At 37.0% G+C, this 13,913-nt stretch overlaps 1 protein-coding gene across 1 annotated transcript in view; it reads left to right on the top strand.

Moving 5' to 3' along the window:
- The first annotated feature begins 531 nt into the window (after positions 1-531).
- Positions 532-13,913, top strand: part of HARS1 (histidyl-tRNA synthetase 1) — a 115,221-nt gene continuing 101,839 nt past the window's right edge. The window contains 3 exon segments of the mRNA XM_053718603.1: positions 532-687; positions 4,079-4,168; positions 13,632-13,751. Of these exon segments, the coding sequence (XP_053574578.1) occupies positions 589-687; positions 4,079-4,168; positions 13,632-13,751 (309 nt within the window). The 5' untranslated portion in view covers positions 532-588.

Below are 13,913 nucleotides of genomic sequence, written 5' to 3'. Positions count from 1 at the left end.
TGGAACTACATTTCCCATGATGCTCAGATAGCCTAAAGAGTGTCTCACCATCATGGGAAATGTAGTTACAAAACATCTGGGATGGGGTTGCTGACCCCTGCTTCTAACTGAATCATGAAAGAAAAAAATTGGGGTTAGAATCAATAATATTACATTAGAAAGAGAAACTATCAAGAGTACACTGTCATTTTAATAATCTATGTATTGTTTTGTTGGAGTTTTTGGGATGTTGGACATATACGCTAGTAACACAGAAAAGACAGAAATAAATTGCATTAAGAGTTTGAAATGTCTCTGTACTGAAGAGGTTAATAACGTTTACGTTTTATTCATAGTTTTTGCTCATAAGTTGCAAGATAAAGCGAATAGCATCGCCTTCCAGTATTTACTAACGTTTATTACAAAACAACGACACAAACTTCTAAAACAGAAGCCTTAACCCTATCGCGTCCCTAGTAAAGTGTACCATGCCATATGTATCAGTAAAAAGCATGTGGTTGTTGTATGCGCAGCGTTATGACATCGAGAGGGTAGAGGCTGGGACTTGAAGCCGGGGTTCCGCATGCGTATTGTTTACAGCCGGCTTTCATGATCACCATGGCGGACAGAACACAGCTTGAGGAGTCTGTAAAACTGCAGGGAGAAAAAGTGAGGAAGCTGAAGCAGGAAAAAGCTAGCTCGGAACAGGTAGGTATCGCAAATTGTGTAGGCCATATCGCGCACCGGGGGCTGGAGTAGGAGACTAGCCGAGAAGGGTTGGTTACAGAAGCAGTATACTGAACTGGGATTCTAGGCCATATTGGTGAGTGGGTATATAGCTTGTAATGTGAAATAGTAGGGTATACAATATGCACACGTCTGTGTAATATCCTGCAGGTTTATCTTTATAAGATGTGGCTGCCATGTGCTTATTAGGAGACCTGTCAAATGCAGTCTTGGTAACTGCAATTTGTATCTATTTGGCGTGCAGGTTCATAATCACTATTAAAACATAGTTGTCTAATTCATATCGCTGTATGCTGATACAAAATGCTTCTGTGGGAACCTGGCTCTCACAAATGAGTGTTACCTGCTTTTATGTTTTGCATGTGCAATATGTGCTAATGAGTAAGGTTACTATAATGTATGTGCATTATCAGTAGTACTTACCTTGTTTACAAAATGATCGATTAATTGCAAATTAAACAGCTTCTTTCCCTTAAAGATCCTTTATTGGGACCGCTTAATTTAAAAAAAAAAAAAAAAAGAATATGTATTAGCAATTAATGCACTGCATTCCATGCTGTCATTTATTAGCAATATTTGCCTAGTTTTGCAGTCCACGCATATGACGCTTGAATGTGCTTTTTCTTATCTGTGGCCAGTTAGGAACAGGTAAATAAGCACCAGAACTAATCAAACTGCATTGCATGTTTCTCACTTAGATATCTGAATCCTGTAGTTCAGCATCTCTGGGGGTTGCAGGGGGGGTCCTCTCAGTTCTCAGGATACAAATGCAAGCTAAATAATTAAAGTACAACCTTTTGTTGTTTGTATATTGTAGCAACCGCTATATATGTGCTAATATAATAACATAGAAAAATATGGATTCATCCTTTTAACCCCTTAACGACAGTGATATACCGTGTAAGTCACTGGTCATTAAGGGATTGTGTGGGTATAATAGCGCAGGTCTTTCAGATGGTTCTCTCTCCTTCCTAAAGGCTTGTTAAAATAGCACACTATTGAAAACATCACTCCTATAAAAAGGGGGTACATCGCTGGTAATTAAGGGGTTAAACAAGGGGTCTGTTGCCTATTTGTAATGGAGCATTGGGACCCTTGCCTCAAAAATAATGCACATTGAGAGTGCTTCCCCATTCCTTGAGGCGTGATATACTACTTAGCTGCACATACAGATGTACAGCATTGTTTCTCAACCTCCGTCCACAAGTACCCCCAACAGGCCAGGTTTTCATTCTAGCTGAACCAGTGCACAGGTGAAATAATCAGCTGATGGGTGAGAGCAGGTTAGTAACCATGGTTACTGATCAGCTGATTACACCACCTGTGCACGGGTTCAGCTATAATGAAATCCTGGCCTGTTGGTGGTAGTTGAGGACCGAGGTTGAGAAACACTGTTGTACAGTACTTAGGTCTGTCTTGTTAAAGTACTCAATGATAGAAATGTATGGTTTGACAGGTGTAATGTAATATCATTCCGAAGAGCATCCCTGATTTTCTTAATTCCTGATGGTTTTGAGGGATTCGAAAAATAAATCTACAGTTTGTAGTAACTCAATAAAGTTGTTAAAATATATACATTTCATGCACCTCTCTATAATTATGGGTGACAATATTTTGTAACCTAGGTTTCACTGTAGATATGTGATGGAGAGTTACTACACGTGTGAATACATCAGCACTGGAATGCTGTGAACGCTAGATTTTAGCATGACACTAGTAATTCTAGTGAGGAATACCTTAAAGGGACACTGAACCCAAAAAAAAAATTTCTTTCATGATTCAGACAGAGCATGAAATTTTAAGCAACTTTCTAATTGACTCCTATTATCATTTTTTCTTCGTTCTCTTGGTATCTTTATTTGAAAAAGCAGGGATGTAAGCATAGGATCCGGCCCAATTTAGGTTCTGCACCTGTGTAGTGCTTGTTGATTGGTGGCTAAATGTAGCCACCAATCAGCAAGCGCTATCCAGGGTGCTGATCCAAAAATGGGCCAGCTCCTATGCTTACATTCCTGATTTTTTTAAATAAAGATACCAAGAGAAAATTGATGATAGGAGTAAATTAGAAAGTTGCTTAAAATTGCGTGCTCAACCTGAATCATGAAGGAAAAAAATTGAGTTCAGTATAGGTAAATTATATCCAAGTAGTAAAGCTTAAGAGCTGTTAGTAGCAAGAAAAAACTTCCATTGATGCTTCTCTATTACTAGAGTTGTAATGATTACAACTGAAATATAATCTACCTCATAGTATTTCAGTTTCTTACAGTACCAGTTGTATAGGCTGTAATCCTAGACATGGATGCTGAAATCCTGGTTGCTGTTTCATCAGCTTTCACATTTCATGGGGAGGGGTTCATCCTATACTCTGCTTTATGAAAAGTGAAACCCTCTTTGATGCTTGGGAGGGGATGTGCTGCTCAGTACCAGACAAACTGGCTTTTGTATTAAACTATTATTTTTTTGATAATATGTCAGTAGATAAAGTACAACATTCATATCCTGCTTTCATAAAAAAATGTGGCCAAGCTACAGTTTAACATTGACATCTTAATACTAAAAAAACAGTTAGGCTGTTGGAATTTGCCCAGGTGCAAGCGACTTACTAAAATAAAAAAGGATGCAGACTTGTGCTTTAGTGAAAATGAGACCCATAGACCGGAGTTTAAAGCAGTTGGTTTAGAGAATGACACGAAATTGACGGAACATGAGTGATAAAAGTGATGGTGGAAATAAATAAATACTAAGGACAGAGCTAAAGACTTGCACATTTTATTGTCTATTTACCTTAATTAAAATAATTATAGGAGTTTATTTTGTTACAGACCTTATAAAAAAAATTCTTACAAATTAGTCATACAAATTTTCCATAGCTGCTAATGTGATGACCAGAGAGGTCAGGTGAGATCAAGTATTCTTCTTTGGTGGATTGGGCAACATCTCCCAAAGACCACAGTGAGACCTAGATCTCAGGACGTACTACCTTTAGCACAAGCTGTGTACCAGCAGGCACTACAAGTTACACATTACTTTGCACGCTTGCGCAGTACAGATATTGCACATACTGAGTAGTGGTAGTTAGTGACCTCCTATATTGCGTATATATGATCGGTGCAGTATAGTAATGAATGTATCTTATGGCTGTCATTACTATGCTGCATGCTACCACTATGTCTGCCTTTATGACTTGTGCAGCCATTTTATCTTGAAAAAACAATCAACAGTTCAGACAAAAAGTGCATGTTAACAAAACTGTATTAGAAAGACCGGTATTTCTTATGCTCTGATTACTGTTAATAAAAATATATTATAAAAACTAAGGAAATATTTTCTGCTTGTTTTTATTTTGTATCAGATTAATGAGGAAGTTGCAAAGCTGCTTGAATTAAAGGCACAACTGGGCACGGATGATGGCAAACATAAATTTGTACTTAAGACGGCTAAGGTATGTCACCTATATAAGCAAATAAACGTATTATTTTTTTTAATCCGCTCTCATTACTGCAACTCTTTCTGGAGAAAATCTTTGACTTGGTTGTAATAAATAAGCTTTCCTTTTGCATTAAAGGGACATTCCAGTCAAAATTGGAATCCACATGGATGCATTTCAGTTTAGAATAGAAGCATTTTTTAATGTACATGTATTAGCAAAAATGCTTCTAATAAAAGCTATAGCTGTTTAAAAAAATGTATTTAAGTATGCACAGTGCACCAGCATTTTAAATACAGTACTCAGAGAGACTAAGGGTGATTGTACCATCTGGTAATGACTCAATTTGTTAATTGCGTACATGATACAAGCCCCACTGGCTGTCTTATCAACTACAGTATTTAACATGTTGGTGCACTGAGAATATCTAGCTATGCTTCATATGCAGAGAAAAATGTTAAAACTAAAACGGTGATAACTTTTACCAGAATACATGTAAATTGCAAATATGTTTCTATTAAAAGATATAATTCATCTATGTGCATTTAAATTTTATCTGGAATGTCCCTTTAATGTAACAGCAGCCTCAACACATGGTATTTTTGAGAATCTAAATGATTTTGTTCACAAATTGGTATATTTTTGTATGATTAGAAACCATGTTTAAAATTGTACTGTGTTCTGTTTTTGAGCAGAGCATCCACACGTCTGGCAGAATTATGGCGTCTCAATGTGTAACATAGGAGTGGTACTAGACCAGTCGCATACTGTTCATACCCTGCAACAGAACTATAATTTTCCACATCAACACTTCAATGTCTACTTGCAGTTGAGCCATTACATGGCGTTCCTGTTCCAAAATTATGCTGGATTTTGGTTGAAACCTCCATTTCAAATCTCACAGATTTTATTTCACTATGGAAGTTTTTGTTTGTCTGAATTATACCATGAACTGACTTTGGTTGTCTGAATTATACTATGAACTGACTTTGGTTGTCTGAATTATACCATGAACTGACTTTGGTTGTCTGAATTATACCATGAACTGACTTTGGTTGTCTGAATTATACCATGAACAGTTTAAAAAAAAAATTAAAATAAAAAATGGACAGAGGGGTTGCAATCAAGTCTCATAAAAAAATAATGAAAAATATTTTGATATTGGTTAGGAAACCACACACCAGCTCTGCAGGAATTTCAAGTCAGGAAATTACATAAGGATTATGTTATGACAAATAGATTTTTAAAATTTGGTAACGGGTTGTGGAATTGTGTGTTAAAGGGACATTAAAGTCAAAATTAAACTTTCACCATTCAGATAGAAAATGCAATTTTAAAATCTTTCCAATTTGCTTCTATTATCATCTTTGCTTTGTTCTTTTGGCATCCTTTGTAGAAAAGCATACCTAGGTAGACTCATGAGCAGCAATGCACTACTAGGAGCTAGCTGCTTATTGGGGGCTGCACATATATGCTTCTTGTGATTGGCTCACCCAATGTGTTCAGCTATCTCCCAGTAGTACATTGCTGTTCTTTCTTCAAAGGATACCAGTGTTAATTTCGTCGACTAAAACTAGACTAAAATGACTATAAAACTAAAGAAATTTTGATGACTAAAATACGACTAAAACTAAAATGACATTTTAGTCAAACGACTATGACTAAAACTAAATCAAAATTTGCTGACAAAAACATTTTATGCATGGTGTTAATCAATCCCTATCCAATTACTGCTCTTTTGTAAAATTTACTAAACTTAATTTTATTAAATTTTAAGCTAAATAAAGACATATTACATACCACAACAGTTAAATCTGTATTGCATGTTCAAACCTTAATACCATAAATAAAAACAGGTTAATAAACCTTTACTCCAGGAGCATATAATGAGTTTGGAAGTTCTAGAGCAGTGCTAATATCGTTGCCGACATTTTTTCGAATCTGTGAACAATTAATTGATTCTTCCTATAGAAATAAGTATAACCTATGAATATGGGTTTAAGTTATGCTGTGCCTGTGCTAGCTGCAGAAACTTTTTGTTGTGTTGAGTTACTTGATACTTGTTTTAATTATTAACAGAGCACTGTTAAAGTTTTTATATTGGGTAATATGTGCAATGGCATTACAGCCAATACAGTTTACAGGTTTGTTTTTTTATATTTTAAAGTTTAATAAAGATGTTACATATCACAACGTCTAAATCTGTTTATGTATTGCATGTTTAAACCTTAATACCATAAATAATAACAGGTGTTATGTTTACTCCTGGAGTATATAATCAGTTTGCAAATTATAGAGAAATGCTTAAATAATGCATTACACTTTAACTAAACCCCTTAGATTTTAGTTGATTAAAATCTACTGGAGATTTAGTCGACTAAAATCTACTGGAGATTCAGTCGACTAAAACTAGACTAAAACTAAAACAATTCAGATGACTAAAATACGACTAAAACTTAAATGGCATTTTAGTTAAAAGACTAAAACTAAGACTAAATTGAAATTTGCCGTCAGAATTAACACTGAAGGATACCAAAAGAATGAAACATCTGATAATAGAAGTTAATTGAAGATATGTTTACAATTGCATACTCTATCTAAATAATGAAAGAAAACGTATGGGTTTCATGTCCCTTTAATACACATCTCTCCCAAGGCCCAATGCAAGTATTTCTGCAATTTTGTAATGCAGACGTGCGCGAGTGAGTATGGGACCACATATTTAAGAAGCAGTTCCTTGCTCATTCAGGGTGGTTGACAGGCCCTACTTTCACATGATTGGCTGTGTGAGAGTAAAGGGATTTCACCAGAGAGCTCTTATACAATCCTAAATTTCAACAAGCAAGACTGCTTTGCAAATAATGATTGTAGAGAGGTTCTGTGCTCGAACTTGTCTACCTGCCGCTTGATACATTTCCCTATATAAGGGAATGTTAGATCAATTTCATAGTTGAACAATATGATGGGGGATGGATGTCCAGTATTAAAGGGACATTTAACACTTTGAGATGGTAGTAAAAAATGATAAATCATATATATAAAAAACCCTCTGCAATATACTTTGATTTATTTTGTCCAATTTTCCTGTAATTCCATTCTGAAATTGTGAGCTTTTTCATTCCTGTTAGAAAAGGAAGTGCAGAACAGTATTATATTTCACACAGCCATTGGCTGCACACTCTAGTGACCTATTTATAACTGTCCCTAATTCGCCACATCAGAGAAGGTAACTTAAGTTACAACATGGCAGCTCCCATTGTTTTATAGACACTTTACACTTATTTTGTCAATATTTATACAACTAATGAAAAAATACATCTACATGTTATTCTCAGACTAATCTTTTCTTTGAATGTATCATTCTTTCTAGCATTTATTTAGTGTTTATTGTCACTTTTAAATTATTTAGATTATTTAAAAAAATATATTGGTTAATACATGCACTGGCTCTAGATACTCAGACAAAATGACCAATTCCATACTTTTAAGCAAAATCACAAATACCATTGGGTTTAATCAAAAAGACTCTTTGTATTTCCATGTGCGTTTGCTTTAATCTACGCAAGTATACTACATATTTCTTTCATGTAATTAGCAAGAGTCCATGAGCTAGTGACGTATGGGATATACATTCCTACCAGGAGGGGCAAAGTTTCCCAAACCTCAAAATGCCTATAAATACACCCCTCACCACACCCATAAATCAGTTTTTACAAACTTTGCCTCCTATGGAGGTGGTGAAGTAAGTTTGTGCTAGATTCTACGTTGATATGCTCTCCGCAGCAGGTTGGAGCCCGGTTTTCCTGTCAGAGGGATGTGAGGAGAGTATTGCCTATTTGAATTCAATGATCTCCTTCTACGGGGTCTATTTCATAGGTTCTCTGTTATCGGTCGTAGAGATTCATCTCTTACCTCCCTTTTCAGATCGACGATATACTCTTATATATATACCATTACCTCTGCTGATTTTCGTTTCAGTACTGGTTTGGCTTTCTACAACATGTAGATGAGTGTCCTGGGGTAAGTAAGTCTTATTTTCTGTGACACTCTAAAGCTATGGTTGGGCACTTTTTTATAAAGTTCTAAATATATGTATTCAAACATTTATTTGCCTTGACTCAGGATGTTCAACATTCCTTATTTCAGACAGTCAGTTTCATATTTGGGATAATGCATTTGAATCAATCATTTTTTCTTACCTTAAAAATTTTTTGGCTTTTTTCCCTGTGGGCTGTTAGGCTCGCGGGGGCTGAAAATGCTTAATTTTATTGCGTCATTCTTGGCGCAGACTTTTTTGGCGCAAAAACTCTTTTCTGTTTCCGGCGTCATACGTGTCGCCGGAAGTTGCGTCATTTTTTGACGTTCTTTTGCGCCAAAAATGTCGGCGTTCCGGATGTGGCGTCATTTTTGCCGCCAAAAGCATTTAGGCGCCAAATAATGTGGGCGTCTTATTTGGCGCTAAAAAAATATGGGCGTCGCTTTTGTCTCCACATTATTTAAGTCTCATTTTTCATTGCTTTTGGTTGCTAGAAGCTTGTTCTTTGGCATTTTTTCCCATTCCTGAAACTGTCATTTAAGGAATTTGATCAATTTTGCTTTATATGTTGTTTTTTCTCTTACATATTGCAAGATGTCTCACGTTGCATCTGAGTCAGAAGATACTTCAGGAAAATCGCTGCCTGGTGCTGGAACTACCAAAGCTAAGTGTATCTGCTGTAAACTTTTGGTAGCTGTTCCTCCAGCTGTTGTTTGTATTAAATGTCATGACAAACTTGTTAATGCAGAAAATATTTCCTTTAGTAAAGTACCATTACCTGTTGCAGTTCCATCAACATCTAATGTTCAGAGTGTTCCTGATAACATAAGAGATTTTGTTTCTGAATCCATTAAGAAGGCTATGTCTGTTATTCCTCCTTCTGGTAAACATAAAAAGTCTTTTAAAACTTCTCTTTCTCCAGATGAATTTTTAAATGAACATCATCATTCTGATTCTAATGATTCTTCTGGTCCAGAGGATTCTGTCTCAGAGGTTGATGCTGATAAATCTTCATATTTATTTAAAATGGAATTTATCCGTTCTTTACTTAAAGAAGTCCTAATTGCATTAGAAATTGAGGATTCTGGTCCTCTTGATACTAAATCTAAACGTTTAGACAAGGTCTTTAAATCTCCTGTAGTTATTCCAGAAGTTTTTCCTGTTCCTGGTGCTATTTCTGAAGTAATTTCCAGGGAATGGGATAATTTGGGTAATTCATTTACTCCTTCTAAACTTTTTAAGCAATTATATCCTGTGCCGTCTGACAGATTAGAGTTTTGGGACAAAATCCCTAAAGTTGATGGGGCTATCTCTACCCTTGCTAAACGTACTACTATTCCTACGGCAGATGGTACTTCCTTTAAGGATCCTTTTAGATAGGAAAATTGAATCCTTTCTAAGAAAAGCTTATTTGTGTTCAGGTAATCTTCTTAGACCTGCTATATCTTTGGCGGATGTTGCTGCAGCTTCAACTTTTTGGTTGGAAACTTTAGCGCAACAAGTAACAGATCATGATTCTCATAGCATTATTATTCTTCTTCAACATGCTAATAATTTTATCTGTGATGCCATTTTTGATATTATTAGAGTTGATGTTAGGTTTATGTCTCTAGCTATTTTAGCTAGAAGAGCTTTATGGCTTAAAACTTGGAATGCTGATATGTCTTCTAAATCGACTCTACTTTCCCTTTCTTTCCAGGGTAATAAATTATTTGGTTCTCAGTTGGATTCTATTATCTCAACTGTTACTGGTGGGAAAGGAACTTTTTTACCACAGGATAAGAAATCTAAGGGTAAAAACAGGGCTAATAATCGTTTTCGTTCCTTTCGTTTCAACAAAGAACAAAAGCCTGATCCTTCATCCTCAGGAGCAGTTTCGGTCTGGAATAAATCCAAGCCTTCTTGAAAAGCAAAGCCAGCTTCTAAGTCCACATGAAGGTGCGGCCCTCATTCCAGCTCAGCTGGTAGGGGGCAGATTACGTTTTTTCAAAGAAATTTGGATCAATTCCGTTCACAATCTTTGGATTCAGAACATTGTTTCAGAAGGGTACAGAATTGGTTTCAAGATAAGACCTCCTGCAAAGAGATTTTTTCTTTCCCTTGTCCCAGTAAACCCAGCGAAAGCTCAAGCATTTCTGAAATGTGTTTCAGATCTAGAGTTGGCTGGAGTAATTATGCCAGTTCCAGTTCTGGAACAGGGGCTGGGGTTTTATTCGAATCTCTTCATTGTACCAAAGAAGGAGAATTCCTTCAGACCAGTTCTGGATCTAAAAATATTGAATCGTTATGTAAGGATACCAACATTCAAAATGGTAACTGTAAGGACTATCCTGCCTTTTGTTCAGCAAGGGCATTATATGTCTTCAATAGATTTACAGGATGCATATCTGCATATTCTGATTCATCCAGCTCACTATCAGTTTCTGAGATTCTCTTTCCTGGACAAGCATTACCAGTTTGTGGCTCTGCCGTTTGGCCTAGCAACAGCTCCAAGAATTTTTACAAAGGTTCTCGGTGCCCTTCTGTCTGTAATCAGAGAACAGGGTATTGTGGTATTTCCTTATTTGGACTATATCTTGGTACTTGCTCAGTCTTCACATTTAGCAGAATCTCATACGAATCGACTTGTGTTGTTTCTTCAAGATCATGGTTGGAGGATCAATTCACTAAAAAGTTCATTGATTCATCAGACAAGGGTAACCTTTTTGGGTTTCCAGATAGATTCAGTGTCCATGACTCTGTCTTTGACAGACAAGAGACGTCTAAAATTTCAGCTTGTCGAAACCTTCAGTCACAATCATTCCCTTCGGTAGCCTTATGCATGGAAATTCTAGGTCTTATGACTGCTGCATCGGACGCGATCCCCTTTGCTCGTTTTCACATGCTACCTCTTCAGCTCTGTATGCTGAACCAATGGTGCAGGGATTACACAAAGATATCTCAATATCTTTAAAACCGATTGTACGACACTCTCTGACGTGGTGGACAGATCACCATTGTTTAGTTCAGGGGGCTTCTTTTGTTCTTCCGACCTGGACTGTGATTTCAACAGATGCAAGTCTTACAGGTTGGGGAGCTGTGTGGGGGTCTCTGACGGCACAAGGGGTTTGGGAATCTCAGGAGGTGAGATTACCAATCAATATTTTGGAACTCCATGCAATTTTCAGAGCTCTTCAGTCTTGGCCTCTTCTGAAGAGAGAATCGTGCATTTGTTTTCAGACAGACAATGTCACAACTGTGGCATACATCAATCATCAAGGAGGGACTCACAGTCCTCTGGCTATGAAAGAAGTATCTCGAATTCTGGTTTGGGCGGAATCCAGCTCCTGTCTAATCTCTGCGGTTCATATCCCAGGTATAGACAATTGGGAAGCGGATTATCTCAGTCGCCAAACGTTGCATCCGGGCGAATGGTCTCTTCACCCAGAGGTATTTCTTCAGATTGTTCAAATGTGGGAACTTCCAGAAATAGATCTGATGGCTTCTCATCTAAACAAGAAACTTCCCAGGTATCTGTCCAGATCCTGGGATCCTCAGGCAGAGGCAGTAGATGCATTATCACTTCCTTGGAAGTATCATCCTGCCTATATCTTTCCGCCTCTAGTTCTTCTTCCAAGAGTAATCTCCAAGATTCTGAAGGAATGCTCGTTTGTTCTGCTGGTAGCTCCAGCATGGCCTCACAGGTTTTGGTATGCGGATCTTGTCCGGATGGCCTCTTGCCAACCGTGGACTCTTCCGTTAAGACCAGACCTTCTGTCGCAAGGTCCTTTTTTCCATCAGGATCTCAAATCCTTAAATTTAAAGGTATGGAGATTGAACGCTTGATTCTTAGTCAAAGAGGTTTCTCTGACTCTGTGATTAATACTATGTTACAGGCTCGTAAATCCGTATCTAGGGAGATATATTATAGAGTCTGGAAGACTTATATTTCTTGGTGTCTTTCTCATCATTTTTCCTGGCATTCTTTTAGAATTCCGAGAATTTTACAGTTTCTTCAGGATGGTTTAGATAAAGGTTTGTCCGCAAGTTCCTTGAAAGGACAAATTTCTGCTCTTTCTGTTCTTTTTCACAGAAAGATTGCTAATCTTCCTGATATTCATTGTTTTGTACAAGCCTTGGTTCGTATAAAACCTGTCATTAAGTCAATTTCTCCTCCTTGGAGTTTGAATTTGGTTCTGGGAGCTCTTCAAGCTCCTCCATTTGAACCTATGCATTCATTGGACATTCAATTTCTTTCTTGGAAAGTTTTGTTCCTTTTGGCCATCTCTTCTGCCAGAAGAGTCTCTGAATTGTCTTCTCTTTCTTGTGAGTCTCCTTTTTCTGATTTGTCATCAGGATAAGGCGGTGTTGCAAACTTCTTTTGAATTTTTACCTAAGGTTGTGAATTCCAACAACATTAGTAGAGAAATTGTGGTTCCTTCATTATGTCCTAATCCTAAGAATTTTAAGGAGAAATCATTACATTCTTTGGATGTTGTTAGAGCTTTGAAATATTATGTTGAAGCTACTAAGACTTTCCGAAAGACTTCTAGTCTATTTGTCATCTTTTCCGGTTCTAGAAAAGGCCAGAAAGCTTCTGCCATTTCTTTGGCATCTTGGTTGAAATCTTTAATTCATCTTGCCTATGTTGAGTCGGGTAAAACTCTGCCTCAGAGGATTACAGCTCATTCTGCTAGGTCAGTTTCTACTTCCTGGGCGTTTAGGAATGAAGCTTCGGTTGATCAGATTTGCAAAGCAGCAACTTGGTCTTCTTTGCATACTTTTACTAAATTCTACCATTTTGATGTGATATATATATATATATATATATATATATATATATATATATATATGAGACATAAAGACATTAAATCTTTAATTGGACCAGAAATATGTTCATGCATTATACATATACACGTATTTTCCCGCACTGCTGTGTGTATGTGCTATATTGCTTACAATGGCAATGGTACTCACCAGCGTGTTTGTCATTATACATTTTTAGTATCCTTAGTAAATGTGTGTTTTCCTTATGAAGTACATGATGATATAAGCACATCACACGATCAGTGCCCAGAAGAGTTGTTACTTCCTATTGCTTGGAGAGCTATTAGGGAGCCCATAACTAGGGCACTTTGCCAAGGTGCTAGACATGTTGCTTCTCACTAGAAAGAGGGGATTCATCCCGTTGACATGTATGGTCTAATGTCCCTCTAGGATGCAGGTGATTGACGATTACCTGCAACACCAGCAGGCAAGTGCTTTTGACTGATGGTGCTCTATAGGACTCAAGACCAAGACGGAAGTAGCCCCTTTTTTTTAAATGAAAGATCATGTGTCTAGGATGCAGGTGATCATTGTGATAAATGGTGCAACCTTTAATTGTAAAGGTTATAATCAATGCTAGAGCATTGTTGTAGTTGCTAGTGTGATAATATAACTCATACATATTTGTTATTTCAGGGAACCCGGGATTATAACCCTAAACAGATGGCCATCCGAGAGAAGGTGTTCAACACTATTATCAACTGTTTCAAACGCCATGGTGCGGAGACCATCGACACACCTGTATTTGAGCTGAAGGTCAGAAGTGCCCTTCTAATTAAATATCAGCTGTAAAGCTATTCCAGTTTATTGGCATGCTGCCTGTTATTTAAAGGGACAGTAAAGTATAAATTAAAGGGACAGTCTACTTGGATTTTTTTTATTGTTTAAAAAGATAGATAATCCCTTTATTACCCATTC

The sequence above is a fragment of the Bombina bombina genome, chromosome 6 (genome assembly GCF_027579735.1).
Source record: "Bombina bombina isolate aBomBom1 chromosome 6, aBomBom1.pri, whole genome shotgun sequence".
Taxonomy (NCBI): Eukaryota; Metazoa; Chordata; class Amphibia; order Anura; family Bombinatoridae; genus Bombina; species Bombina bombina.
The sequence above is the reverse complement of the archived record's forward strand: the minus strand, read 5'-3'. Positions and strand labels throughout refer to the sequence as shown.